Genomic DNA, 25,337 nt, shown 5'->3' on the forward strand with positions numbered 1-25,337 from the left:
AGGTTGTTCATGTAGATCTCATCCATTTCTCATTGAGCAATGCCTGTGTCTTTCCTAGGGTCCTATTTTCTAGGTAGCCTCCCTGAAGATGTGAGTTGCAGTCCAGTCATCCTTGTTTTACATTTAGTATCCACCTATGAGTGAGTACTTACCATGTTTGTCCTTCTGAGTCTGGGTTACCTCACTCAGGATGATTTTTTCTAGATCCATCCATTTGCCTGCAAACCTCATGATGTCATTGTTTTTCTCTGCTGAGTAGTACTCCATTGTGTATATGTACCATATTTTCTCTATCCATTCTTCAGTTGAAGGGCATCTAGGTTGTTTCCAGGTTCTGGCTATTACAAACAATGCTGATATGAACATAGCTGAGCAAATGCCCTTGTGGTAGGATTGAGCATTCCTTGGGTATATACCCAAGAGTGCTACAGCTGGGTCTTGTGGGAGGTGGATTCCCAATTTTCTAAGGAAGCGCCATATTGATTTCCAAAGTGGCTGTACAAGCTTGCATTCCCACCAGCAGTGGAGGAGAGTTCCCCTTGTTCCACATCCTCTCCAGCATAAGCTGTCTTCTGTGCTTTTGATCTTAGCCATTCTGACAGGTATAAGGTGGTATCTCAGAGTCATTTTGATTTGCATTTCCCAGATAATTAGGGATGTTGAGCAATTCCTTAAATGTCTTTCAGCCATTTGAACTTCCTCTGTGGAGAATTCTCTGTTTAGTTCTATAGCCCATTTCTTAATTGGACTGTTGGGCATTTTGATGTCTAATTTCTTGAGTTCTTTATATATTCTGGATATCAGCCCTCTGTCAGATGTGGGGTTGGTGAAGACCTTTTCCCATTCTGTAGGCTGTTGCTTTGTCTTGTTGGTCGTGCCCTTTGCTCTACAAAAGCTTCTCAGTTTCAACAGGTCCAATTGATTGATTGTTTTTCTCAGTGTCTGTGCTGCTGGTGTTATATTTAGAAAGTGATATCCAGTGCCAATGCATTCAAGACTACTTCCTACTTTCTCTCCTATCAGGTTCAAAGTAACTGGATTTATGTTGAGGTCTTTGGTCCACTTGGACTTAAGTTTTGTGCACGGTAACAGATATGGATCTAGTTGCAGCCTTCTACACGTTGACATCCAGTTATGCAAGCACCATTTGTTGAAGATGCTTTCTTTTTTCCATTGTACATTTTTGGCTTCTTTGTCACAAATTATATGTTCATAGGTGTGCGGGTTAATGTCAGGGTCTTCAATTTGATTCCATTGGTCCACATGTTGGTTTTTATGCCAGTACCAAGCTGTTTTTATTATGGTAGCTCTATAGAAGAGCTTGAGGTCGGGGATCGTGATGCCTCCAGAGGTTGTTTTATTTTACAGGATTCTTTTGGCTATGCTGGGTTTTTTGTTTTTCCATATGAAGTTGAGTATTATTCTTTCCAGATTTGTGAAGAATTATGTTGGTAATTTGATGGGGATTGCATTGAATCTGTAGATTGCTTTTGGTAAGATCGCCAATGTGGAATGTTCTGTAGATATTGATTAAGTCCATTTGAGCCATAACATCAGTTAAGACCATTATGTCTCCATTAAGTTTCAATTTGGCCGATCTGTCCAGAGGTGAAAGTGGGGTGTTGAAGTCTCCCACTATTAATGTGTGGGGTTTTATACGTGATTTAAGCTTTAGTAATATTTCTTTTACATATGTGGGTGCCCTAGTGTTTGGGGCATAAATGTTCAGAATTGAGACTTCATCTTGGTGGATCTTTCCTGCGATGAGTATGTAATGTCCTTCATCATCTCTTTTGATTGATTTTAGTTTGAAGTCTATTTTGCTGGATATTAAGATGGCTATACCAGCTTGCTTCTTAAGACAATTTGATTGTAAAGTCTTTTCCCAGCCTTTTGTTCTTAGGAGGTGTCTTTGAATTTGAGGTGTATTTCTTGTATGCAGCAGAAAGATGGGTCCTGTTTTCATATCCATTCTGTTAGTCTGTGTCTTTTTATAGGTGAATTAAGCCCATTGATATTAAGGGATATTAATGACCAGTGATTGTTCGTTCCTGTTATTATTTTTATTTTTTGGTGGTAGTGTGTGTGTACTTCTCTTCTTTGGAGTTTACTGCTGTGGTGTTATCATGGGTGTATCTGACTTCCTTAGGTTGGAATTTTCCTTCTAGTGCTTTCTGTAGGGCTGGGTTTGTGGAGAATTATTGTTTAAATCTGGTTTTGTCTTGGAAGGTCTTGTTCACTCCATCTATGATGACTGAAAGTTTTGCTGGGTATGTTAGTCTAGGCTGGCATCCATGATCTCTTAGTGTCTGCATTATATCTGTCCAGGTCCTTCTGGCCTTCAAAGTCTCCGTTGAGAAATTGGGTGTTATTCTGATGGGTTTGCCTTTATAAGTCACTTGGCCTTTTTCCTTTGCTGCCCTTAATATAAAATATGGAACGCTTCACGAATTTGCATGGCATCCTTGCGCAGGGGCCATGCTAATCTTCTCTGTATTGTTCCAATTTTAGTATATGTGCTGCCGAAGCGAGCACAAATGCCTATTTTCAACAGGTCTCAGACCTGGCCCTCAAGGCCCTCAGAGCCTGTACTCCCTTGTACCTCTTGGCTTACTTTTGCAATCTTATCCAACATCCAGGGGAGCTCTTCATCAACTTTCTGGCCCTTGTCAATGAGGCAGTAGAGTACAAAGTAGAGTCAGACCCCACTAGAGATTTGTTTATGAAACAGCTGACTTGGGAGGGGCTCAGTGCCCAAACCTGTAATGTGGTTGCAGCCATGTGAAATGAGGACATACATAAATAGGTTCAGGTCACCAGAAATCTTGACTCCAACACTGGTCCCATCACCACTCTTGCCAACTCCCTGGATGCCTCCCTCACTGACAGGCAGCATGCTAATGACACCCCCAAGGGCCCCAGGTCAATAGAACTTGCTGGGGATGTGGCAAGCCAGGCCATTTGTGGCATGAATGCCCCTGGGCAAAACCTAGGACCTTATACCCCAGATGCAATAAGGAATTTCATTGGGCAAAGGATTGTAGGTCACAAGCCTGTTGAAACATCAGCCCCTTTAAACTTCAGGCAGGGTGTGCCTCTGCCCTGCCAGTAAGAGGAGGCTCTGGTACTCCAAAAATCTTTGCCCATTTCTTCACATTCCCCAATGCTGATCATCTCTATCTTGATGGACAAGCTGTCAAAGGCTTGGTTGATGTGGGTGTGGACACCACCATTTTAATAGAGACTGAGGTGCTTCGCTTCCCTCATTGGAAGTTTAAACCCAGCCCTCCCCCCATCAGTGTGTGGGAGGCCAACAAGATTTTAACATGATCACCCATCTGGTCCACTGGAAGGATCTTGATTGCAATCGGGGAGCCATCCACCCTATCATTTCCACTATATCTAGGAACCTGTGGGGCAGAGATATTTTGGAGGATGTGTGTATTGTCCTAACTACAGATGACAAGGCCTTTTAATGACATCAAGGTCCATGAAAAGGCAGGTCATGTAGTCTGCAACCTTGCCTGAAATCTGCACCCCCAATTCTAAGGACCACTGTCCCCATGAGATCCACCACGATCAAGTCCCTAGCCCCCCCCATTCCATTGGCATGGCTCTCAGATCAAGAAGGATGTGTGGAACAGTGGCCTGTAATTGAACCCAAGCTGTCAATCTTAACAGAAGTAGTTGCAGAACAGCTAAATGTGGGGCACATGGAATCATTCACCAGTAAACATAATACCCACATATTCTTATCCCCAAGAAATCGGGATGCTACTGCCTCCTGCAGGATCTTTGTGTAGTTAATAGTCTAATAGAAAAAATGGGTCTACACAGCCAGGTCTCCCCCACCCTAGCACTATTCTTCCATTGTTTTAGATATTAGCAATTACTTTTTTCAAATTCCTCTGGCAATTTATTTATTTCTGTTCTTGCTGTTTTTTTTTTAAGTGTAGGATGTGCTAGATAATTTTATGTCAACTTGACAAGAGTTAGAATCCTAGGGGAAGGTGACCTCAGCTAAGAAAAGGCCTTCTCCAACATGCCAGGTCACATTTAGTCATGTGCTCATAACCACGGGGTGTCTCTATCTTTCTCTTCATCTAGGCCTATATTTCTATATAATACTTCTTCATTCCAAACTCCTCCCCCCCAAGAACCCTTTGACATGTCAAGGCTGGTCCCTGTCATGTGGGTCAGTTTCAAGGCCTTTGGCTTCTGCTACACCATCAATACAGGACCCTCTCTAAAACTCCTCTCTGATCTCCTGCCATTGTCTCATGTCATGGAGGTCCTGTGGCTGTGGTTCCACAGGACCTGTCCTTTGACAAACTCCAGCAGGTCATAGGTAGGGAAGATGTTGGGGGTGGGCTGACTGAAAATCCTGGGTGGTCCTGTGTGGTAGCTGAGTTGGTTAGCCTGGGACCCCCTCTGAAGAGAGGGGCATGGCAAGCTCTCCCTGTCTGTGACCCCTGTGGTGGCCATGCCATCTGGGGCCAATTCTCCCACAAGTAGCCAGCCTGGCCCTTGTTCATCAACATGGCTTTAGACAGCAGTCCAGACCATGGGCATCTGAATGACCTTTGGTGGTAACACAGGCCATGGACCTCAACACAGACCACAGCTGTGGTAAAGCCACTGACCCAGACATGGCCTTTGGTGGCAACACAGGCCCTGACACCACATAGCTTCAGGTGGTATTGTAGGCCACTCACCTCAGCATGCTTCTCACCACCATCTCCTCTTCAGTTGTGCCTCTCCACTGTACATGAACCATTCAGCTTCTGTTCCTCTCCCATTTATCCATTGCATATTTGCTCATCATAGTGGCACCTGGCAGCCAGCACAGAGAGAAAGCCTCTGTTTCCTGCCTGCTTGCCCATACCATGTGACAGCGGGTTTTTCATAAATTCTTATAAAGACGAGACTTTATTCAGCAGATACAGGCACTGGGTCTGCACATGAGATTTGGGATTCTCAAGGTACAGCCCAGAGCCACATTGCTCAGGAGTTTATAAAGGCAAAACCACAAGGTTATATTTTGGGGGGTCTTTGTGTAATCAGGACTTAACTTTTGGAACAGATGTCTTGCAGATAACTTGTTTATCTTGAGCAAGCAAACATTTTTGTACAGAAGTGGAGCCAGCTGTTAGTCTTGTGACCTGCTGTCTTTCAAGAACAGCAGAGGCAGTTAAAATTTTACAAGACTAGGCACTTTCAAGAATAGCCCAAATGTTTCAGGAAAGAACCATTTGTTCCATCTTAGGCAAGTTAGTTGATGGTACATTTCCACAAGCTAGGGGCTTACAAGTGAAAGACAGTTTTAGCTCTCATTCAGTAGTTTCAAGACTTTAACTACAATGTTAACCATCACAAAGTGTAATTGCACAATAAAGCCCTATAGAGGAATAAGGTAACTGTAATCAGTTGGTTGTCACATCAGAGTCCTGCATAAGGAACAGGCACCCTGGAATCTCTTACAAAGAAGTCAGTTCAAGTCATCTTCCCAGACCTGTGAGTCTGGTGATAGGGTTGGGCCGCCTCCTTTAATCAGAATATGCTGCAGAAGAACACAGTACAGGCATGAGAAGTGCTCTTCCAGAAAGACAGTATTCTGTAGTTGTAAGCATAGCTTTGAGATTTGGTCTCTGCCTTTAAGAAGATGGGCTGGGCCATATGGGGCAGAAATCTTCAGTCAGGACACTTTCTGCCACTGTTTCTATCTCCCTATTGGTTACATTTAAGTTGTTGATCTCTTCTCAGTCTGACTTTGGGGACTTGTCTTAGTAAAGAAGTTCATGCATTTCTTTTGGGCTTTTTAACCGGATAGAGTGTAGATTTTAAAGCATTCCCTTATACTATTCTGAGTTTATTTGTCTCTTGTAATGTTTACCAGTTCATTTGACTTTGTTTATTTGAACCATTTTTGTTGTTGTTGTTGTTGTTGTTGTTGTTGTTGTTAGGTTAATTGGGTCAAGAGTCTCTTCTCAAGGAACCAGATTTTAGATTCATTGATTCTTTGCATTATTTTCTTTGTTTCTGTTTTGTTAATTTCAGTTCTTATTTTTATTATTTCTTGCTATCTACTTGGTTTGTTTTGCTTTGTTTTTTTTTCCAAATTCTTGAGATGTATCGGCAGCTCATTTATTTCTGTTCTTGCTGATTTTTGTTGTTATTGATGTTTGAAACGGGGTATCTTTGTGTAGTTTTGCTGCCTGTCCTGGATCTCGCTCTGTCGACCAGGCTGGCCTCGAACTCACAGAGATCCACCTGGCTCTGCCTCCCAAGTGCTGGGATTAAAAGCATGTACCACCACTGCCTGGCTTTTTGCTGATTTTTTAAAGTGTAGGATGTGCTAGGTAATTTTATGTCAACTTGATACAAGTTAGTCCTATGGGGAAAGAGAACATCAGCTGAGGAAAATGCCTTCTCCCCCATACCAGGTCACATTTAGTCATGTGCTCATCCCCATGGAGGGTTGATGCTGTGATCTGAATTCTACAGTGGCCTTAGGTAGAGATGGTCCTTGAACCTCTCAGACACAACCTGTCCCTGTTCAGCCATGCTGTATAAAGGGACTTTGAGTCATTCTCACCCCCTTTCAAATGCTTTGATGGCAGCCTGGCCCTTCTGCTCCTTTTGCTGATAAATTGTGAATCACTGGTTGCTGGGTTCCCCTGCTACTGGAGTACTAAGTCAATCAAACTGTACTAATAAATTTAGGTTTGATGAGCAAATCAATACTGGATCATCCTTGGGAAGGCATGGGATGGGTCATAGGGGAAGGGTCACAGAGAAAGGGTCACTTGGCAAATATGGCTACTGGGTCTTAAGTACCTTGGAGGCATGGTCTTGAGCAGCCCCAGGGAGGGGTTGGCCTTTGGTGGGCTTTGAGGGGCAGGTGTCTGGAATGGGAGGGCTGCTCTAGGGGGAGGCTGCTATTTGGTGGTTTTTGAGAGGGCAGATTTGGGGAGAGATAGGGGAGCAGTTGAGGTAGACCTTCCACCAGAACATTCACTTCCTTTGCATGTTTGCCGGGTATAGCCCTGTTGCTTGTCAGTAATGTACTTTATGAGCTTGAAGTCTATCACCCCATGCTTTTCTGATGATCGAGGGTTGCACAGGAATGCCCTTCCTACCCTCCCATACTCATGTGTGTGAATGGTTGCCCCATAGGGAGTGGCACTATGAGGAGGTGTGGCCATGTAGAAGGAAGTGTGTCATTGGGGGTGGGCTTTGAGGTTTCAAGCTATGCCCAAAGTTGTACAGTCTCCTTCTGCTGCCTGCAGAACAAGGCATAGAGCTCTCTTCTCCAGCACTGTGCCTGCCTGCATGCCGCCATGCTTCTCACAATGATAATAGACTAAACCTCTGAAGTGTAAGCCTGCCCAATTAAACGTTTTTCTGTGTAAGAGTCACCATGGTGCACACCTTTAATACCAGCACTCAGGAGGCAGGGCCAGGCGGATCTCTGTGAGTTTGAGGCCAGCCTGGTCTACAGAGTGAGATCCAGGACAGGCACCAAAACTACACAGAGAAACCCTGTCTCGAAAAACCGAAAAAAAAAAAAGTTAGATTTAACCTCATGTCATATACAAAGGGAAAAAATTGGATACAGAGTAAAGATTTTGAATGTAAAAGAACAAAATCATAAGGATACCATACAATATGTCTTCATATTTACTAACAGAATTGAGAAGCACCCCTCCCACACATATAAACCTGAAATCAGAAAGGAAAAAGCAGAACTTCACTGAAGGAAACTTGAAAACCCAGGGTAGACATTTGAAACTTGAAACAGTGAGGGTCCTAAGTACACAGTGGTCTATCCCAAGTAAGTGAAAACAGACAGTCTCGGAGATGGAAGCCAAGCCCATGGATAGAAGATTGGGGGCGTTAGTGGGGAGTGACTCCAGGGCATTTCTGTCTGTCATCCTCAGCTCCACTTCTAACGGAATTGGTAGAGAACACTGGCTAGTTCTCACTGAGTCCTTCCTTTAGTGGCTACTACCCTTAAGTGTTTCCACTATTCATGTGTGCAAACCCTTCTTAAATTATAAATTTCATATTTGTGTATTTTCCTGTGTGGCAGTTACACTATTTTTAAAAAATGTTTTATGAGCTGTTTGCTCTGTGGTCTGTGGAAAGTGATCAGACAACAGCATGTAAATGTCTCATGGGCAAAACTGTCATTTTCCAAGTGTTCAATTGTGTATCAGCGGTGATAATTATAACCAGCTTATATGATGGTATGTATTGCTGTATTGGAGTGTATTGCTGTGTATCCACCGCTGTGGTGGGCTCTCTGTGTCTCTCAGTGCCTGGTACAGAACCTCACTTGGAATGTATAGTATGTATAAACTCTTTTCTCTCATTTTGTGTCGGTACATGATACAAGTACTTGAGCTTAAACATCAGTCCATTTCCTGATCATGGTTCTGAAGAAAGCAGAATGTGTTACTAGCAGACTCTCTAATCTGTGGATTCCCCCATCTCATCATGGAAAATTCTTGTGCATTAGTGGTTTGGGACAGGATACAAGAGATGAGCCTTCCCAGCCAGAAGTGCAGAGGAACTATAGTGTATCTTAGGGTGGTTCCTGATTCCCAGAACTTGTCTTGGAGGTCACAGGTAGACCCAGTAGGTAAGGGTTAGAGAGAGAGTAGGGAGAGTGAAGCTTGGCTTCTTTGACTGGCCCCCCATGGCATGGTGTGCTACTCTGACTCCTGGCCTGGTAGTGGACCACATTTCCTCATTGTACTGACAGACAGTTCCTTCCACATTGAACCTAAGTCACCACACCTTGGCATCACCACACCATGAGCACAGACTCTGATGCTATCTGGACCAAATTCCAGTCCAGCCACTTCACTGTTTTTAGTGATAATCTGGGGTCTGTACCCCCATAGTGGTTACTATAAGAACTTAATGATTGGTAGACATGCACAGAGCAGTGCTCAGTAAAACTGGGGTGTTGGGGTACTGTGTGATTATTACACAGCAGCAGCAAACATCTTGAAGAATTTGGTCATTATATATTTGACCCCAAACTTTCATTTGTAGGAATTTATCCTAGTAAGTGTAAGTTTGGCCACAAGTTTTTATTTTTGTATTTGTCTCAATGTGTATCCTATGGTGACCTTGAACTCTTTTTTTTTCCCCTTGGTTTTTCGAGACAGGGTTTCTCTGTGTAGCTTTGCACCTTTCCTGAAACTCACCCTGTAGTCCAGGCTGGCCTCAAACTCACAGAGATCCTCCTGCCTCTGCCTCCCAAGTGCTGGGTTTAAAGGCGTGCACCACCACCACTGCCCGGTGGCCTTGAACTCTTTCTGCCTTTGCTTCTGCTTCTCCAGAGCTGGACACAGAGCAGGCACTGCCATAACCTGACACAAATTGTTTAAAAAATTATATTTCTTCATCATATGTGTGTAGATGCAGGATGCCATAGTGCAGGGCAGAGGTCAAAGATGGGCAACTTGTGGGAGTCAGGCCCATCCCTCCACCACGTGGGTTCCAGGGCTCAAATTGAGGGTTTTAAGCTTGGCAGCAAGAGCCTGTGGAGCCACATCACTGGCCCCTAACAAATTATTCAGTAAGATGTGTTGTGGCATGGGTCTAACAAAGCAATTTTACATGCCCAAGAGTAAACACACTTGATTCTAGTCAGCACACTGTGCAAAGATGTGTTTTTGACATAGTGATGGCCTCCTTGATTGAGAAGGAAGGTAACAAGTTAGTGTCCATTAACAAGTGTGACTGTTGGTTGAGAAGGAAGGTAACAAGTTAGTGTCCATTAACAAGTGTAACTGTTGGTTGAAAATGACAGTAACAAGTTAGTATCCCATCAGAAGTCTAACAATGGAGAATAAAGCAATCTCAGGTGTGTGGTTATTTCTGTGGAAAGAAACTGATGGATGAGTCCGCTTCATATGTTTTTTACATAATTAAATACTATTTAAAACTCATTTACGTATGTAAGAATGATAATCCCTCTCAGTCACCACCCCCTTCCTGGTTTTGTTTTTTGTTTGTTGTTTGCTTGCTTGCTTTTTGTTTGTTTGGGGCAGGGTCCCACTATGTAGTCTTGGCTGGTAGCCTGGAACTCACTATGTAGACCAGGCTCACCTCTGCCTCCTGATGTGCTGGGATTAAAGGAGTGAGCCATCACACTCAGCCTCTCAGTCACTCCTATCTGCACCTCTCATGTTTTTGGAGCCTAAGTGGGAAGAAAATAGGTTCTTTTTAAAATAAAACATAATTTGATATCCAAGTGAATTTTAAAGTGTATCTGCAATAGTAGTAACGATCCCTGTACAATGAGCCACGACTCGTCTACCATCTTCCATTATTCCTTTCTACCCTAGGCTTCCCTAACACATTTTCAAGAACATTAAGTATGGAGAGGCTCTTCACCCTTGTCCCAGCTACTTCAGTAAAAGCTCTTGCAGATAATATCTATTGAGCTTTTTTTTTTTATTTTTATTTTGAGAAATAATTATTTGTATTCCTGCTTTTGAGTATGCAGGCCCTGTTGAAGGCATTGGGAATAAAAATCTCATGGTTAAGACTGTGAGTTCACTGCACAAATACTTAATATTTTATTAAGTGTGACTTAGACAGGTCACCTAACCTCTCAACTGGAAAGCAGATCCTCTTGAGCTCTCCTACATCTTAGGCCTGGAACAAAGCCAGTGCTTGTTCCCAAAGATTACATCCCAGTGTCTGCATTGAGCTGGTTGGTATAGGCCAGGCAGTGCTGAGTGCTACAGAAAGAACAGACAGAGGCACAGATGACTGACAGAACAGCCACATATGGACAGTAGGTCATGTGTGCGGAGCAGCAAATGTCTGGAACATGATTCTTGATGAGAGACTCAATGTGAGGCAGCAGAAACTGTGGACAACAAGGACAGTTCAGCAGGAAGCAGTGGGGTGCTGGTGTTGGCTTGCCTTGTCAGTTACCTTTCTTCCCAGCTCTATGTTCAGTAAAGTTGAACTAGTAAGCTTAAATCAGCTCTGAAGAGAATTTTTACCCATAGAGTGCTGTATGCTTTCCCCCTCCCCCACCCCTGAAACAAAATCCATCACCATCATAGCGCTCGCACAGGGGACCAATGCATTCAGCAACCTGGAGGCAGGGACAGGTTTGGTGTGTTTGAGGAACATCAGAGTGACCAGAACAGTCAGAACACAGAGAAATCAATAGAGGTGAGGTCAGAGGACCAAGATGGACAGGCTGTAGTGAATACACTGGGCTTTATTCTGAAAAAAAAAAAAAAGCCCTTAAGTTTTGAGCAGAGTGTGAAGACCAACAAACTTTCAACAGGACACATGAGGGAGGAATAAGAGAATTCATAGTCTATAAGATGAGGTGAGGACGTGGTGTGGTGCAGGCAGAGAAAAGAACGCCTACATTCACTGGCAAAGGTACTGGCAAGATTGAATAGAATAGCAGTTATCCTGTAAGTATAGAATAGTTACAGAATAGTGGAACCTGCTCAGTTGAGTGACACACAGGAGGCCCTCAAATGACAGCTGCTGTGGATTTAGCGTTCTGGGGACAGGGACAGGAGGGATCATAGACAATTACATACAGTAGCTTGAGTACCAAGTGCTGAGTTTGAGGCAAGAGCCTAGAGAGAAGCTTAACCCAGCTGCAGATAGTAAAAGAAAGGTCTGGAAAGAAGTTTGCTCAAAGGACAGAACAGAGACATGGGCATAGGGAGCTAGGGTAGACATGCTGACTATATCTGCACTGCCCCAGTCCAGGGCCGAACACATCTGAGCTTAGAACAAATGATCTGAAGGAATTTGATTAAGCAATGACTTAGTTATCTCTGCTAATTAAGCCACTTAGCAGGCTCCAGGACCCTCAAGCTTCAGTTCAGTTCCCAATATTGGGTGTCTCTTGGTGCTGTTGATTCTCAGTACTCAGATATCAAAAGCACAGTTACCAAAAACTGTATAGAACTCGCCATGGAGAAAGGTCTGAGTCTGTGGCCCACATATGGCCTTGGGGAGCTCTGAGGACCCCTTGGCTCTCATAGGATTATGGATGTGTACATGAATTTGGGAGTAGGAGCGGCATGAGCAGTTGCTTTTATCGGATTCCCAAAGAAGTTCAAAGTTAACAGTGTAGCCACTGTGATTAACATTAGAGGGTAAGCCAGGTGGTGGTGGTGCAGGCCTTTCATCCCAGCTCTCCAGAAGCAGAGGCACGTGGCTCTCTGGTGAGTTCAAGACCAGTCTGGTCTACAGCCAAGGCTACACAAAGAAACCTTGTCTTGGAAACCAATAATAATAATAGTTAATAATAATAATAACAATAATAATAATAATAATAATAATAATAATAATAATAATACAGGATAAACAACCAGCCCAGGAGAGGAGAGCAAGCATGTTTTTTGTCTGCCATGCTACTAAAGTAAATTGATACTGTGATAACTAAATCATGATAAGATACTTCATTTTAAAGTGTCCATCTTAAGCAGCATCAGCAGTATTCTCCAGCAGTAGTGAAATTCAAGTCAGTGTGGGCAGGATCACCATGAAGGGAGGGAACACAGGAGTGGGATAGCAAATAAAGGGATGCTTCAGAACTGGAAAGATCACAAGCTTCAAAAGGTGGGCATGGTAGAAACAAAAGAATTAAAGTGTAGGAATTCTCAGCCCACGGTCTGCTTCAGGGAGCAGTTGCTCAGGAAGAACTTCTGGAAGAGATGGGAAATCAGGAAAGATCAGAAGTAGCAGTGGAGGAAGCAAGGCTTTCCTGAAGTTTTTGCAGCAGCGGATTTCTCCTTTTTGAGACAGGGTGTAATAAAGCCCAGGCTGCCCCTGTAGTCGCTATGTAGTTAAGACTGACTTTAAACTTCCGGTCCTCCTGCCTCCACCTTCCAAGTGCTGCTGCTGTGTCCAAGAATAGATTCTTGGTGATCAGAAGGCTTGCCTCATGAAGAGGGTGATGCCTCCAGGGTCACTTGTAGGGGGATGAGGGCAGTGGTATCTTAGACCAAGGCTTCTGCCATTTTCTGCAAATAGGAACTGTAATTTGAAGCCAGTGAATAGTCATTTCAATTCCATTTCTGATGGTAAATGAATGGTAGTATAATAAAAAAAGTGCTGGAAGGCAATCTTTGCTGCATTGGTCAAGGCAGGATCTTTTCCCTGGAAATGTTTTCTTCCTCTAATGTTACTGATGCCCTGCATACCCTCATCTAGCTTCCAAAGTTGGTAGTACTCCTCAGGAGAGTCTGCCACACCTGAGGAGTGAGTGTTCACCAAAGCTGCCCTCCAGAAGGAATATACAACAGAGGTTAGCTGTTCTGGCCATCTTCTGGAGACTTCTGTGTTCAAGAAGTCCCTTTGTCTGATTACATGTCAGTGGTAATAATTTCACCTGTGTCACAGTGGGACTCAATGTGAGCACTGCACAGGAGAGTGGCCAGTCCTGGAGTGATGTGATGCAGATACTGGGGCTGTGCATGACAACACTATGTCACATAAGTCATGGAGTTTATCGCCGTCTTACACCAAATTGATCCCTGGGGACATTAGGTCTCTAACTTGCCTGACATCACACAGCCAGTGAGCACCAGAGCCAGCAGGTAGAGAAGTGGGAGCCAAGATGTCCTGTGAAAGGGCAAATAAGCATCCAGGAAAACAGCCACTGGAAAGCTGCAACTTTTCCTGGTGCCACTGACATTTTAAAATTTAGTTTTGTCTGTCTGGTTTTGGTAGCCAGGCTCAGTGGTCCTCATCCTGCCTCCTAGCACCATTTTTCAGGGCACGGCAGTTGTCAGAGCTGCGTCAGGCACAATGTGAGGAGAATGGGTGGAAAAGCAGTCCAAGCATCAATTATTGACTGAGAAGTGTAGGAAGTTAATTTCATCCATCAGTTCACTTCACTGATTAATGAGCCTTCTAGGAAGTTCCCTCATCTAGTCAATTAACTCATCACGGTATTTTTAAAGCAGAGATGGAAAGATAAACTTACATTTAATTGACAATTTACATATACGGCAAAGCCCAGTGCTGGAGCTTTTCTTATTGCACAGAATCCTTTTAATGAGGGTATTGAGGAAGGCACTGCTTCCCCTGTTTTACACACCAGGAAGCCCACATAGGAAGTCAGAGCTCAGAGAAGGTGGGTAATTTTCCCCAAGCCAGATAGTACAACAGTCTAGTATGACTAAGATTGGCCACCGCATGCTATTTACTTCCTAAAAACCACCGGAAAAACTGTTTACTAGAATTTAAACTATAGGACAAAGATGATGTCAATATAGGACCAAAGTCCTCAAGACTTCAGTTTATGCCCAGTAGGTAGATATGGAAGAAAAGCCCATGGGCTGCTCATCCGTCACAGTGGGCTACAGAAGAGTCAAAGGCACAAAGATGGATGGTCTATGAAATGGGAAAAGGATGGCCATCACATTCTACACGGGGTATGCTGTGCTTTGAAAACAAAAGTAAAGAAATACTTGTTGGTGTCCAGTCTGTATGGCTCAGGGATTAAAGATCCAGAAAGCCTAAATGTATCTATACATTATAGCTGAGTGAGGTCAGTGTGTTCAAGAGGGATGACCTTGAAGAACAGAAGGGGTTTAGATACTTTAGAAATACACAGAATACCCAACATTGTTAAAACCTAACAGAGGTAAGTCATTTGGTGAGAAAAATAGTGTACTAGAATTTACTGAGGTCCTCAGGTAAATGCTCACACAAGCAGCCCAACCCTCTTCTTCGTCCTTGTTTGGATTTTTGTGGCTCACAAATGGTTCCTCCTTCCTCAGCTTGTGACTGTTCATCAAAGGCTTCCTGAGGCTGGCGTTGCTCTAATACTCGAGTGTCACCGTTTTGGTCTTGAGGTATTCATTCAGGGCTTCCTCACCTGCAGGAGTAGCCAATAGAAAATTCACAAGGATGGGTGAAGATTTGTGGCCTAGGCCAGTGTTCCTCAGGTTCATAAATCATCCAAGGGCCTTGCTGACTTGCAGGTGGATTGAGTTAAGTTAGGGGAAGGGTTCACAGTGTGCATGTTAATGGACCATAGACCAAGATGGGTGGTAAGGGCTTAGGTAGCCTACCAGGCCCTCTAAAGATTGGTGTGTTGGTTGGCAAGCTTCAGCCCTAATCTTCCTCCTGTTCCCTGCTTGATGAATTCCATTTCCCCAGTTTACAACTCTGTGATCAGGGTGCTGTCTGTTCGGTCACATTATGTAAAGCAGAGTTGAGTATGGGTTGGAAAGCTTGGGGACTTTGACTTTCACCTTACTGTGAAGAGAAAGGAAGTGCAGCTTCCTCTGCAGGTAGAGACACAAGACCTTATCAGGCTTTGCCTGTTTCCAGACAAGTGATCTCTACAGAGGCTAAGGGCAAGGTGCCACATGGAGACTAGTGAGCACAGTGGACAGAGGGACAGAGGTCAATGGCAGAGTGCCACGTGGAGACTTGTGAGGACAATAGACAGACAGGGCTGTTGAACTTGTCCCCTCGTTAGAGTGACACAAGGAGAATTACAGACTTGCTCCCAGCCTACTCCAGGGCAATTAGGTCAAGTATCTGTATTTCCTGTAAAGCTCCTAGGTGATTATAATCTGAGAGATAACCAACACTGAGACTGCACTGAACTGAGGCTTTCAGCCCTGGACAAGAACCACCAGGCAAGCTGTAGCGTTTCACAGTAAACAAGCCTTTGGCTATCCTACCCTGTCAGAGAACAAGCAGAAATGGCTGCTTCTGTAAATTTCCAAGAAAACCTCCAGCTATGTTTTAGACCCAAGACCACTTTTTTTTTTTTTTTCCGGAGACAGGGTTTCTCTGTGTAGTTTTGCACCTTTCCTGGAACTCTCTTGGTAGACCAGGCTGGCCTCGAACTCACAGAGATCCACCTGCCTCTGCCTCCCGAGTGCTGGGATTAAAGCCACCATTGCCCAGCTCCAAGACCACTTTTTATTCCTGTGAGTACACTGTCAAAAATCATTAGGAAAGAGAATCTAACACCCCGAATGAGCCAAATTTACAGATAATTTTCAGCAAATCAAATATTTTATATTTCAGATTATTTTGAGAGTCACATAGCCCAGGCTGGCCTCAAATTTGCTGTTTGGCCAGGGATGCTCTTGAACTGGTCCTCCTATCTCATAGCCTCTTAAGTGCTGGGTTACAGGCATGAACCACCACAGCATGCCCTCACATCTTACGTGTATTTTTACACTGATTACATTGAAGCAATGTAGAGTAGGAGGTGAGCTCCGCAGCCAGACTGGCTGGCTTTCACTTCTCTGCCAGTGCCTGTAGGAATGGAGCTGGGCACCTCACCCAGCCGTTCAGAGCCTGGTTTCCCTGGTCTGAAAAGATGAGATCCTAGCCACTGCCTGCTGGAAGCACTTGCTTGTGCTCCTCAGGAAGTCTTAGGCTGGGGCCCAGCACGGCTTCAGCATCCAAAGTGAGCTGTGGCTTGAGAGTTGTCAGCGTGGCTGCTGACAGTGAAGGGTGTTAAGTGTTGTGTGTACTCCATCCTGGAGCCCTCCATGCCCAACAGACCCTGCCTTGCTCAGTGACTCTGCAAGACTCAGCTTAGAGACAGGACCAACTCCAGAGCTCCTTCTACCCTCAAACTGTCTTCTTGGTCCCACTGAGTTCCACAAAACTAAATCAACTCCATACTGAAATGCAGATTTAAAAACACATTTTACCAGGGAGATTTGCTGAGTGGGTAAAGGCATTTCTCAAGAAAGCCCCATGACCTGCATTTAATCCCCAGGACCCACAGAGTGAAAGGAGAGAAACAACTTGGACTGTTGTCCTCTGAGTCCACATAATGACATGGCACACTTATGCATGCACACAAGTAAATATTTGAGGTTGTCTTTAAAATGTATTTAATGTTTCTTTTAGAATTCCAGTGTCCTTTGTAAACTGCTGTGTAGGAGAGCCCTTTAAAACAATAAGGGAGTATCAGTGCATGAAACTGCATGTTTCTGGGTGATGTAACACAGATGCACAGAAGCAAAATAAGCCACACTCACCTAAGTCTTTTCCAAAGCCAGACTGCTTCACTCCGCCAAACGGGGCCGCCACATCTGTCTTGTTGTAGGTGTTGATAAAAACTGTGCCCGCCTCTAGCTTGTCACTCACATACATGGCTTTGCTGATGTCTCTCGTGAAAACCCCAGAGGCCAAACCATATTCAGTGTTATTTGCTCGACGCAGCACCCCATCGATGTCCCTGTAAGATGTTTCCAGAAGCAGAAAACACCATTAAAAGTACAGTGAAGCGCACTCACACTGCTTGAAGGTTTCTTTTCCATGTTAAAACAGGATAATTTCTTTAAAAAAAAAAAAGATTTATCAGGGGTTGGGGATTTAGCCCAGTGTTAGAGTGCTTGCCTAGCAAGCGCAAGGCCTGAGTTCTGTCCTCAGCTCTGGAAAAAAAAAAAAAAAAAAAAAAGATTATTTATTAATTATGTATACAGTGTTCTGCCTGCATGTATGCCTGCACTCCAGAAGAGGGCGCCAGATCTCATTACAGATGGTTGTGAGCCACCATGTGGTTGCTGGGAATTAAACTCATGACCTCTGGAAGAACAGCTAGTGCTCTTATTTCTCTGGGACCCGCTTAAGAGAAATACTCCAGGCCAACACTGGAAGTTGCATGCACTATTATAACAAAGAGTATTCCACTCTTCACACATGCTGTGTAGTGTCTCTTCCCATTTGACCAGCATTGCCTTTTAGTCTTTAAGGATCGTTTGTGAGTGTCTTCTCCCTGATTTTCAGAGCATGTCTCCTGTGTGCACTCCTCTTCAGACCTGTACAGGTCTAAAGCTCTCCAGTGTGCCCCCAAACCCACCGGTTATTCTGTCACCTCAGTGTTTGAGACAGGGTCGCCCATGACAGCTGCAGCTCACTAGTCAGGCTGGATCGGCTTGCCAGGTGAGCCTCCGGGCTCTGTCTCCTCAGCTCTGAGTGTGCAGGTGCATGCTACCACACCTCCCTTTTAAGTGGGTGCTGGGGATCTGCACTCAGGACTTCACATTTACCCGGCAAGCACCTTACCCACTGAGCCATCACCTCGCTTCTAATTAATTAACCAGCTGACTTATTCTTAGGGTGGAGAATTGCATGTTCATGGGTTGTGTGCTCTATGTACAGCACAAGGCAGAGACTCTATCTAACTGAAACCCACGTTACACAGTGTGCCTAAGGAACACACCCATTTTGAAATTTAGAAATGACCATGATAGGCCCGAAGGATTCCTCTTTGGCAAGGTACATGTGGTCTTCGACGTCTGTGAACACGGTTGGTTCCATAAAGAATCCTGTGAGGAAAAAATAAAAGCAGCCATCATAGGTGAGATCATTTTCATCCTTAGTTCACCCCAGGCTTAGCTAACAAGAAGCGAACCATCTTTTATGTGGTGTCTGCCTTCCTGGCTGCTCACTTTTTAATGGCTTTATTATGGAAACTTCAAGGATGTAAAAGTAGAGCATGGACTTAATAAATATTCATAACTTACCATCTTTGATTTGATATTTTCCCCACTGATATGTCTTCAAACAAGACCCAGATTCCATTTCCACTCCCAAGCATTTCAGTACAAGTCAGGCAAAAGAAACAGCATTTTAAAAACATAACCACAATCGAGATTAATTCTCATGGAATTGTCAAGTTCTTTATTTGTGTTTTTACTTCATTTCCTTCCGGTGTTTGATAGTTACTACCCTCTTTGATTTAACTGAAAATTGAATAAATCTACAGGTGCATTTGATTGTTTAATTTCCCACCTGTCTTTTACTTTGCTATTTCCTTCTCTACTTTTTTCTTTTGAGACAATATCTCCCTATTGTCCAAGGTTACCTGGAACTTGCTTTGTAGCCCAGGCTGGTCTTGAACCTCCTTCCTGCCTCAACTTCCCAAGTGCTGGAGTTAATGTGTATGCCACCCTGTCTGACTATACCATAGAATATCTTAGCGTTTTTAATTTGTCAATGCTTTATTATGTGACATTTGTTTCTCTGTATAGTGTATTCCTTAAAAAAAAAAATTGGACCCTGGAGAGATGGCTCAATGGTTAAGAGCACTTGATTTTCCAGAGGACTCAAGTTCTGTTCCCAGCACCCACATGACAACTCACAACCATCTGGAACTGCAGTCCCCAGGGATTCAGACCTTCTTCACAAGCACCAGGCAAGCATGTGATACACAGACACATGTATAGTTAAAACACCCATACACGTAAAAATGATGTCTTTTAAAAAATAATATTTTGTGTGTTTGCCTGAAGGTACGCACACCATGCGCTTGCTTGGTGCCCATGGAGACCAGAAGACTTCCTTTGGAACTGCATGGAACTTATAGCCATGAGCCACTACATGGGTGCTGGGAACCAAGCTGGGTCTTCTGTAAGAGCTGCCACTGCCAGAAATCGTACTATCAAGCCCTGCCTTGACAGCAGGAGAAACCCTCCCTGGGCTCAGCTGGAGAGTGACAAGACTCAAGATGACCAACCAGTGCCTGATAACACCATCACACCTGTTCAGGGACAGTCGAGAGCCAGCCCATCAACTTTGCTATTCCCCTTGCCTCATAAGGCAGGGTGTGCACACGTCACCCCATTCTACCCAGGAAACCGAGGCTTAGGAAAACTGTCTGCCTCCATACCCTCCACTTAAAAGTGGCAAAGCAGCAGGCGGATCTCTATGAGTTTGAGGCAAGTCTGGTGGTCTACAGAGCAAGTTCCAGGACAGCCAGGGCTACATGGAGAAACCTTATCTCAATAAACAACAACAACAAAAAAGTGACCCAGTAAGATAAAGATATACTTTTGGGTCATATTATAATATTGCTATTGGTTTGGCGTGATGATTCAGTGGTTAGGAGTGGGGTCTGCTCTAGCAGAGGACTTGCGATTGGTTCACAGCACTCAAATCTGGCAGTTCACAACTGCCTATAACTCAACTTCAGGTGGAACTGATGGATCTGGATTCTGTGGACACATGCATACACACACACACACACACACACACACACACACACACACACACACACATCTGCAGGGATGGTACTAAAACAGAAGTCATTGCCATCCATTTTGGCTTTGGAGTGGGGGGCAAGCACCGGGCACTTCCCTAGGGGTGCTCTTACCCAACCGCTGCACCTGTCTTCCTCCATATACCAATGTGGCCCCTTCCTTCACTCCAGTTTCACAGTACTGCAGCAGCTTTTCTAGATGGGCTTTGTGGTTTTGGGGCCCGTGGTCTGTAGATCTGTCCAGCGGATCACCAATCTTCATCTTTTTAATTTCTTCCACCTGTATATTGCCCAGTCCAGGAAACACAATAACTGTTAGTAGTAACAGTGGATCCCTTGGCTGAGTTTCTACATGTGGTACATGGTGCACTGAGCAGCCAAAGGATGTGTGGTTGGCTCTTTCCAGCCTCACTGGAAGCAAGTCTTCACTATTTCTGTGTCACAGAAGGAGAAACTGAGGCCTTGAAGGAGTTAAGTGGGCTGTCTGGTCACACACATTCACTCTGCACTGTATCTTTAAATGCCAAGTTCTTGGTTTTTTTTTTTTTTTTTTTTTTTTTTTTTTGGTTTGGTTTGGTTTGGTTTTTTTTGTTGTAGTGTTGTTGTTTTTTTGTTTTTTTGTGGTTTTTTGGGGGGGTGGGGTGGGGGTTGGTTTTTCCAAGACAGGGTTTCTCTGTGTAGCTTTGCGCCTTTCCTGGAACTCACTTTGGAGACCAGGATGGTCTTGAACTCACAGAGATCCTCCTGCCTCTGCCTCCCGAGTGCTGGGATTAAAGGCGTGTGCCACCACCTCCTGGCAAACGCCAAATTCTTAACTACTCTTTTCTAACAATACAAGCCCATGATGTGTTTCCAAATCCCAAATGTTAATCCAGTAAGAGCAAACTGACATTTTGAAATTAACATGTCACCTTAGACTCTTGATGGAAATAGAAAATCTTTTTAAATGGGGTAGAGTGCCCTTGTGAGATTCTCATGAGATAGCCATGCCAGAAGAATTGCTGGTATGTTTTTGTTTCTTTATTTCTTTGTGTTTTTGTTTTGTTTTGTTTTGTTTTTGAGACAGGTGTCATGTAGCCCAGGCTGTCCTAGAATTCACTGTGTACCAGGGCAGACCTGGCCTGTAACCCCAGGATGGAGTGTTCTGTTGAGAAGCTGACACACTGCTCCTCGATGGCACACCTGTGATTGCTCCTTGTCATCCTTGTCACAATCTAAGTCTACGTTTTCTGCTGGAACTCCAGTTCAATGAGAAGAAAGGTTGGAAGCCACCATGACCCCATACATTTGAATACAGGTCTGCTTCTAATCACTTGGTGTCCTGCAAACCCTGTGCTGGAGAGACGCTCTGCGAGAGAGGGACCACAGCAGCCTGCCTGCTTTGGATTGCCAATGCCAGCACAGGGTTTGGCATTGCTAAGTGCCCAACAAACACCCTTGAGGGGCTGGGGAGATGGATCAGAGGATAATAATGCATATTGCTCTTGCAGAGGACTTGAGTTTGGTTCCTAGTACCCACATCAAGTGCTCACACCTCTGATTTTCAGAGTGTACACACACACACACACACACACACACACACACACACACACACACACACACGGGGGGGGGGGGGGGGCTAGGGATTTAGCTCAGTGGTAGAGCGCTTGCTAGGCAAGGCCCTGGGTTCGATCCTTAGCTCAAAGAGAAAGAGAGAGAGAGAGATCTTATTGGTTGTGGTGGTGCATGTCTTTAATTCCAGCAATTGAAAGGCAGAGATAGGCAGATCTTTGAGTTTGAAGCCAGCCTAGTTTACATAGCAATCTTCAGATTAGGCAAGGCTATGTAGTGAGAGCCTCCTCATAAAAGTTTTAAAAAGGGAAATACAAAGCATAAATTTTTAAAAATGGCCTGTATGCAAAACATGTTTGTACTGGACCAATAGGGCAAGTGCTTGAAATTTCTGGTCTCTGCTTTGGAAGTTTCATCAAGTGTCAGATCCTATAAGCCTCTATACCTCTGCACTGTGAAATGGTTTCTCCTGAGACACAAAGTGAATTACTCTGTAAGACTCAGGAGTCCATGACCACCCACTGAGTCCGTGACCACCCACTGACTCCCCACTACCTGCCTCTGTATAACTGTGTTATGCTCTCTCATGAAGAAAGGACATCTTTGCTTTTGGGTGTTTATGTGTCTGTATCTGTGTGTGTGTGTGTGTGTGTGTGTGTGTGTGTGTGTGTGTGTGTGTGTGTATTTGTGTGTATGCAGGTATGTGTGTGTCTGCATTTGTGTTTATGCAGGTGTGCATATGTATGCAGATGTGTATGTGTGTCTGTATTTGTGTGTGTGTATGCAGATGTGTATGTGTGTCTGTATTTGTGTGTATGCATGCAGGTGTGTGTGTGTGTCTGTATTTGTGTGTATGCATGCAGGTGTGTATGTGTGTCTGTATTTGTGTGTATGCATGCAGGTGTGTGTGTGTGTCTGTATTTGTGTGTATGCATGCTGGTGTGTATGTGTGTATGCATGCAGGTGTGTGTGTGTGTTTGTGTGTATGCATGCAGGTGTGTGTGTGTGTATTTGTGTGTATGCATGCAGGTGTGTGTGTGTGTGTGTATTTGTGTGTATGCATGCAGGTGTGTGTGTGTCTGTATTTGTGTGTATGCATGCAGGTGTGTTTGTGTCTGTATTTGTGTGTATGCATGCAGGTGTGTGTGTGTGTGTGTATTTGTATGTATGCATGCAGGTGTGTGTGTCTGTATTTGTGTGTATGCATGCAGGTGTGTGTGTCTGTATCTGTGTGCATGTATTTGTGTGTTTCCAGGTATGTATGTGTATGTATTTGTGTGTATGCAGGTATGTGTGTGTATGTATATGTGTGCATATGTGTGTATGTATGTATGTGTGTGTATATGTGTGTATGTATGTGTGTGTGTGTGTGTGTGTGTGTGTGTTGGAACACAGGGCCATGTGTGTGTTAAGTACTCATTCCATCACTGAGCCCCCTGCATCCCTAGCCAGCTCAATGTTATAGATATCTCACATCTAAAAATCATGAATAATCCCAGAAGTCCTTTTCAGGAAAACTGTGCATGTAAAACTCACAGCAAGTATGGAGATGCCTTACCACTCTGGTTACAAATTCGTCATGGATAGACTCTTCCACAAACAGCCGCCCAGCTGCAATGCAGTTCTCTCCTTTATTGAAAAACACTGCGCCCATGCCCTTCAGCAGCAAAAGAGAAACTAACATTAGCAATGCTCAAGTCAAGCCTGCCATCCAGTTACACAGAGACGGCGGTACTTCATGGGAGAGCATGTTCATATGTGTGTGCATATGGACCAGAGGTCAACACCACATATTTTCCTCAGATGCTCTCCGTTCTTTAGTTTTTTAGGGGGCAGGGAGTGGCTACAGGATCTCTTGCTATTGAGCTAAAGGGTGGCTAATGAACTCCAGGCATGTTCATGTCTCCCAGCGCTGGACTCCAGTGCACACTGCCCCATCTGGCTTCCTATGTGGGTTCTGGGAGTCCACATGCTGATCCTGATGCTTGCTGAACCATCTGCCTGCCCACATGTTGTCATGCAAAGGCCACAGGTAACAGAGGCATCAGATGGTCTTGTAGATTGTTGGTGATGGGGACTCCTGGGAGATACTTGTTTTGACTTTTCCCAGTTCTGATTCATGAGTACTCATTTTAAAATGTGTGACAATGAGCATATACCTTAAATAATTTTGTGCAATAAAATTATTCTACAAAAAAATTGTTTTGAGAGCTGAGCAGTGATGCTGCATGCCTTTAATCCCAGCACTCAGGAGGCAAAAGCAGGAGGATCTCTGAGTTCAAGGCCAGCATGTTCTACAAAGTGAGTTCTAGGACAGCCAGGACTACACAGAGAAACGCTGTCTTAAAATATGGAAAGAAAGGAAGGAAAGAAGGAAGGAAGGGAGGGAGGGAGGAAGGAAGGAAGGAAGGAAGGAAGGAAGGAAGGAAGGAAGGAAGGAAGGACTAAGGTAGAGATTGACAGAGCAGGGCCCCCAGTATTGTCCTCTGCATCTGCACAAGTACACACTCCCATCCTGTGTGCTCACACACATGTACATACACTCCCATCCTGTGTGCTCACACACGTACACATACTCATATATAAAATCATCCCATAAAAGGGATATCTTTAAGGATATGTTTACATTTTTTAAATGATGAGCACAAACAACAGCAGATCATGCAGACTCATGGAGTTGGGGTCTTTCATTTCTAAATCTAGCTGCTGGTTCACTCCCAGGAAGCCTCCCTTCACAAAGTGGAAACTCTCCGGGCACTTGGCAGCAGCAGCTGTGTTTCTTGCAGTGTCTACTATTCTCACATGGTGGGAGCTGTAGCTCTGCGGGGTGTGGATTCCTAGTGGGTGGAGTGTAGCTGTGGCCAATAGAACAAGACTGGCTCTCTGCACCCACTGCACACTGGTTGTCTTCATGCTTATGATTTTTTTCACCCTTCCTAATCTTTATTCATCTGACAGTCTAGAACATACGATTTGGTGCTTTTAAAAATGTAATGGGGAATGAGGCACCACTGGAGAGACAGCCCAGCCATTAAGAGCATGTGTTTCTGTGGCAGAGGACCTGGCTTCAGTTCTCAGCACCCACACCACACACATGGTACATGGACATTCATTCATGCAAAACACCCATACATGTAAAATAATCTCTTTAAAAAAAATATAACAGTAGGGCCTGAACAGTTGGTTCAGTGGTTGGGAGCATTTCTTGTTGTTGCATATGACCAGGGTTCCATTCCCAGCAACCACATGGAGACTCTCCACCTCCTCAGGTACCAAGCAGTCATGTGGTGCACAGATGTACACGCAGGCAAAACTTATACACATAAAATAATAAAAATAAATCTTCAAAAAAAAGCACATGGGACTGGAGAGATGGCTCAGTGGTTAAGAGTACTGGCTGCTCTTCCAGAGGTCCTGAGTTCAATTCCCAGCACTCACATGATGGCTCAGAACCAACTTAATGAAATCTGGGGCCCTCTTCTTCCCTGGAGGCATACATGCACACAGAACACTGTATACATAAGAAAGAAAGAAAGAAAGAAAGAAAGAAAGAAAGAAAGAAAGAAAGAAAGGAAGGAAGGAAGGAAGGAAGGAAGGAAGGAAGGAAGGAAGGAAGGAAGGAAGGAAGGAGAATAAAGAAATAAATATGACAGTAAGCTAATAGAACAAATCCACCTTCTACTTTTCTTTCTGTCTTTTCTCTGGAATGTTCTGAAAAGACTCTTGGAAATGAACATATCCAGGGGAG

General features: G+C 44.2%; 1 protein-coding gene and 1 non-coding gene across 4 annotated transcripts in view; both read right to left on the minus strand.

Moving 5' to 3' along the window:
• Positions 1-2,428: 2,428 nt before the first annotated feature.
• Positions 2,429-2,535, minus strand: LOC118571280. The gene has a single exon (XR_004943318.1). It is a non-coding gene; the product is annotated as a U6 spliceosomal RNA (small nuclear RNA).
• Positions 2,536-14,672: 12,137 nt separating this feature from the next.
• Positions 14,673-25,337, minus strand: part of Aldh1l2 (aldehyde dehydrogenase 1 family member L2) — a 45,291-nt gene continuing 34,626 nt past the window's right edge. For all 3 annotated transcript variants that reach the window (XM_036169722.1, XM_036169721.1, XM_036169723.1), the window contains 5 exons: positions 23,148-23,246; positions 20,153-20,318; positions 18,221-18,326; positions 17,034-17,233; positions 14,673-14,893 (listed from right to left, as the gene is read on the minus strand). In XM_036169722.1, coding sequence (XP_036025615.1) covers positions 14,838-14,893; positions 17,034-17,233; positions 18,221-18,326; positions 20,153-20,318; positions 23,148-23,246 — 627 coding nt within the window. In that variant the 3' untranslated portion in view covers positions 14,673-14,837. The remainder of the gene's footprint in view (positions 14,894-17,033; positions 17,234-18,220; positions 18,327-20,152; positions 20,319-23,147; positions 23,247-25,337) is intronic.

Source organism: Onychomys torridus, chromosome 20 (assembly GCF_903995425.1).
Source record: "Onychomys torridus chromosome 20, mOncTor1.1, whole genome shotgun sequence".
Taxonomy (NCBI): domain Eukaryota; kingdom Metazoa; phylum Chordata; class Mammalia; order Rodentia; family Cricetidae; genus Onychomys; species Onychomys torridus.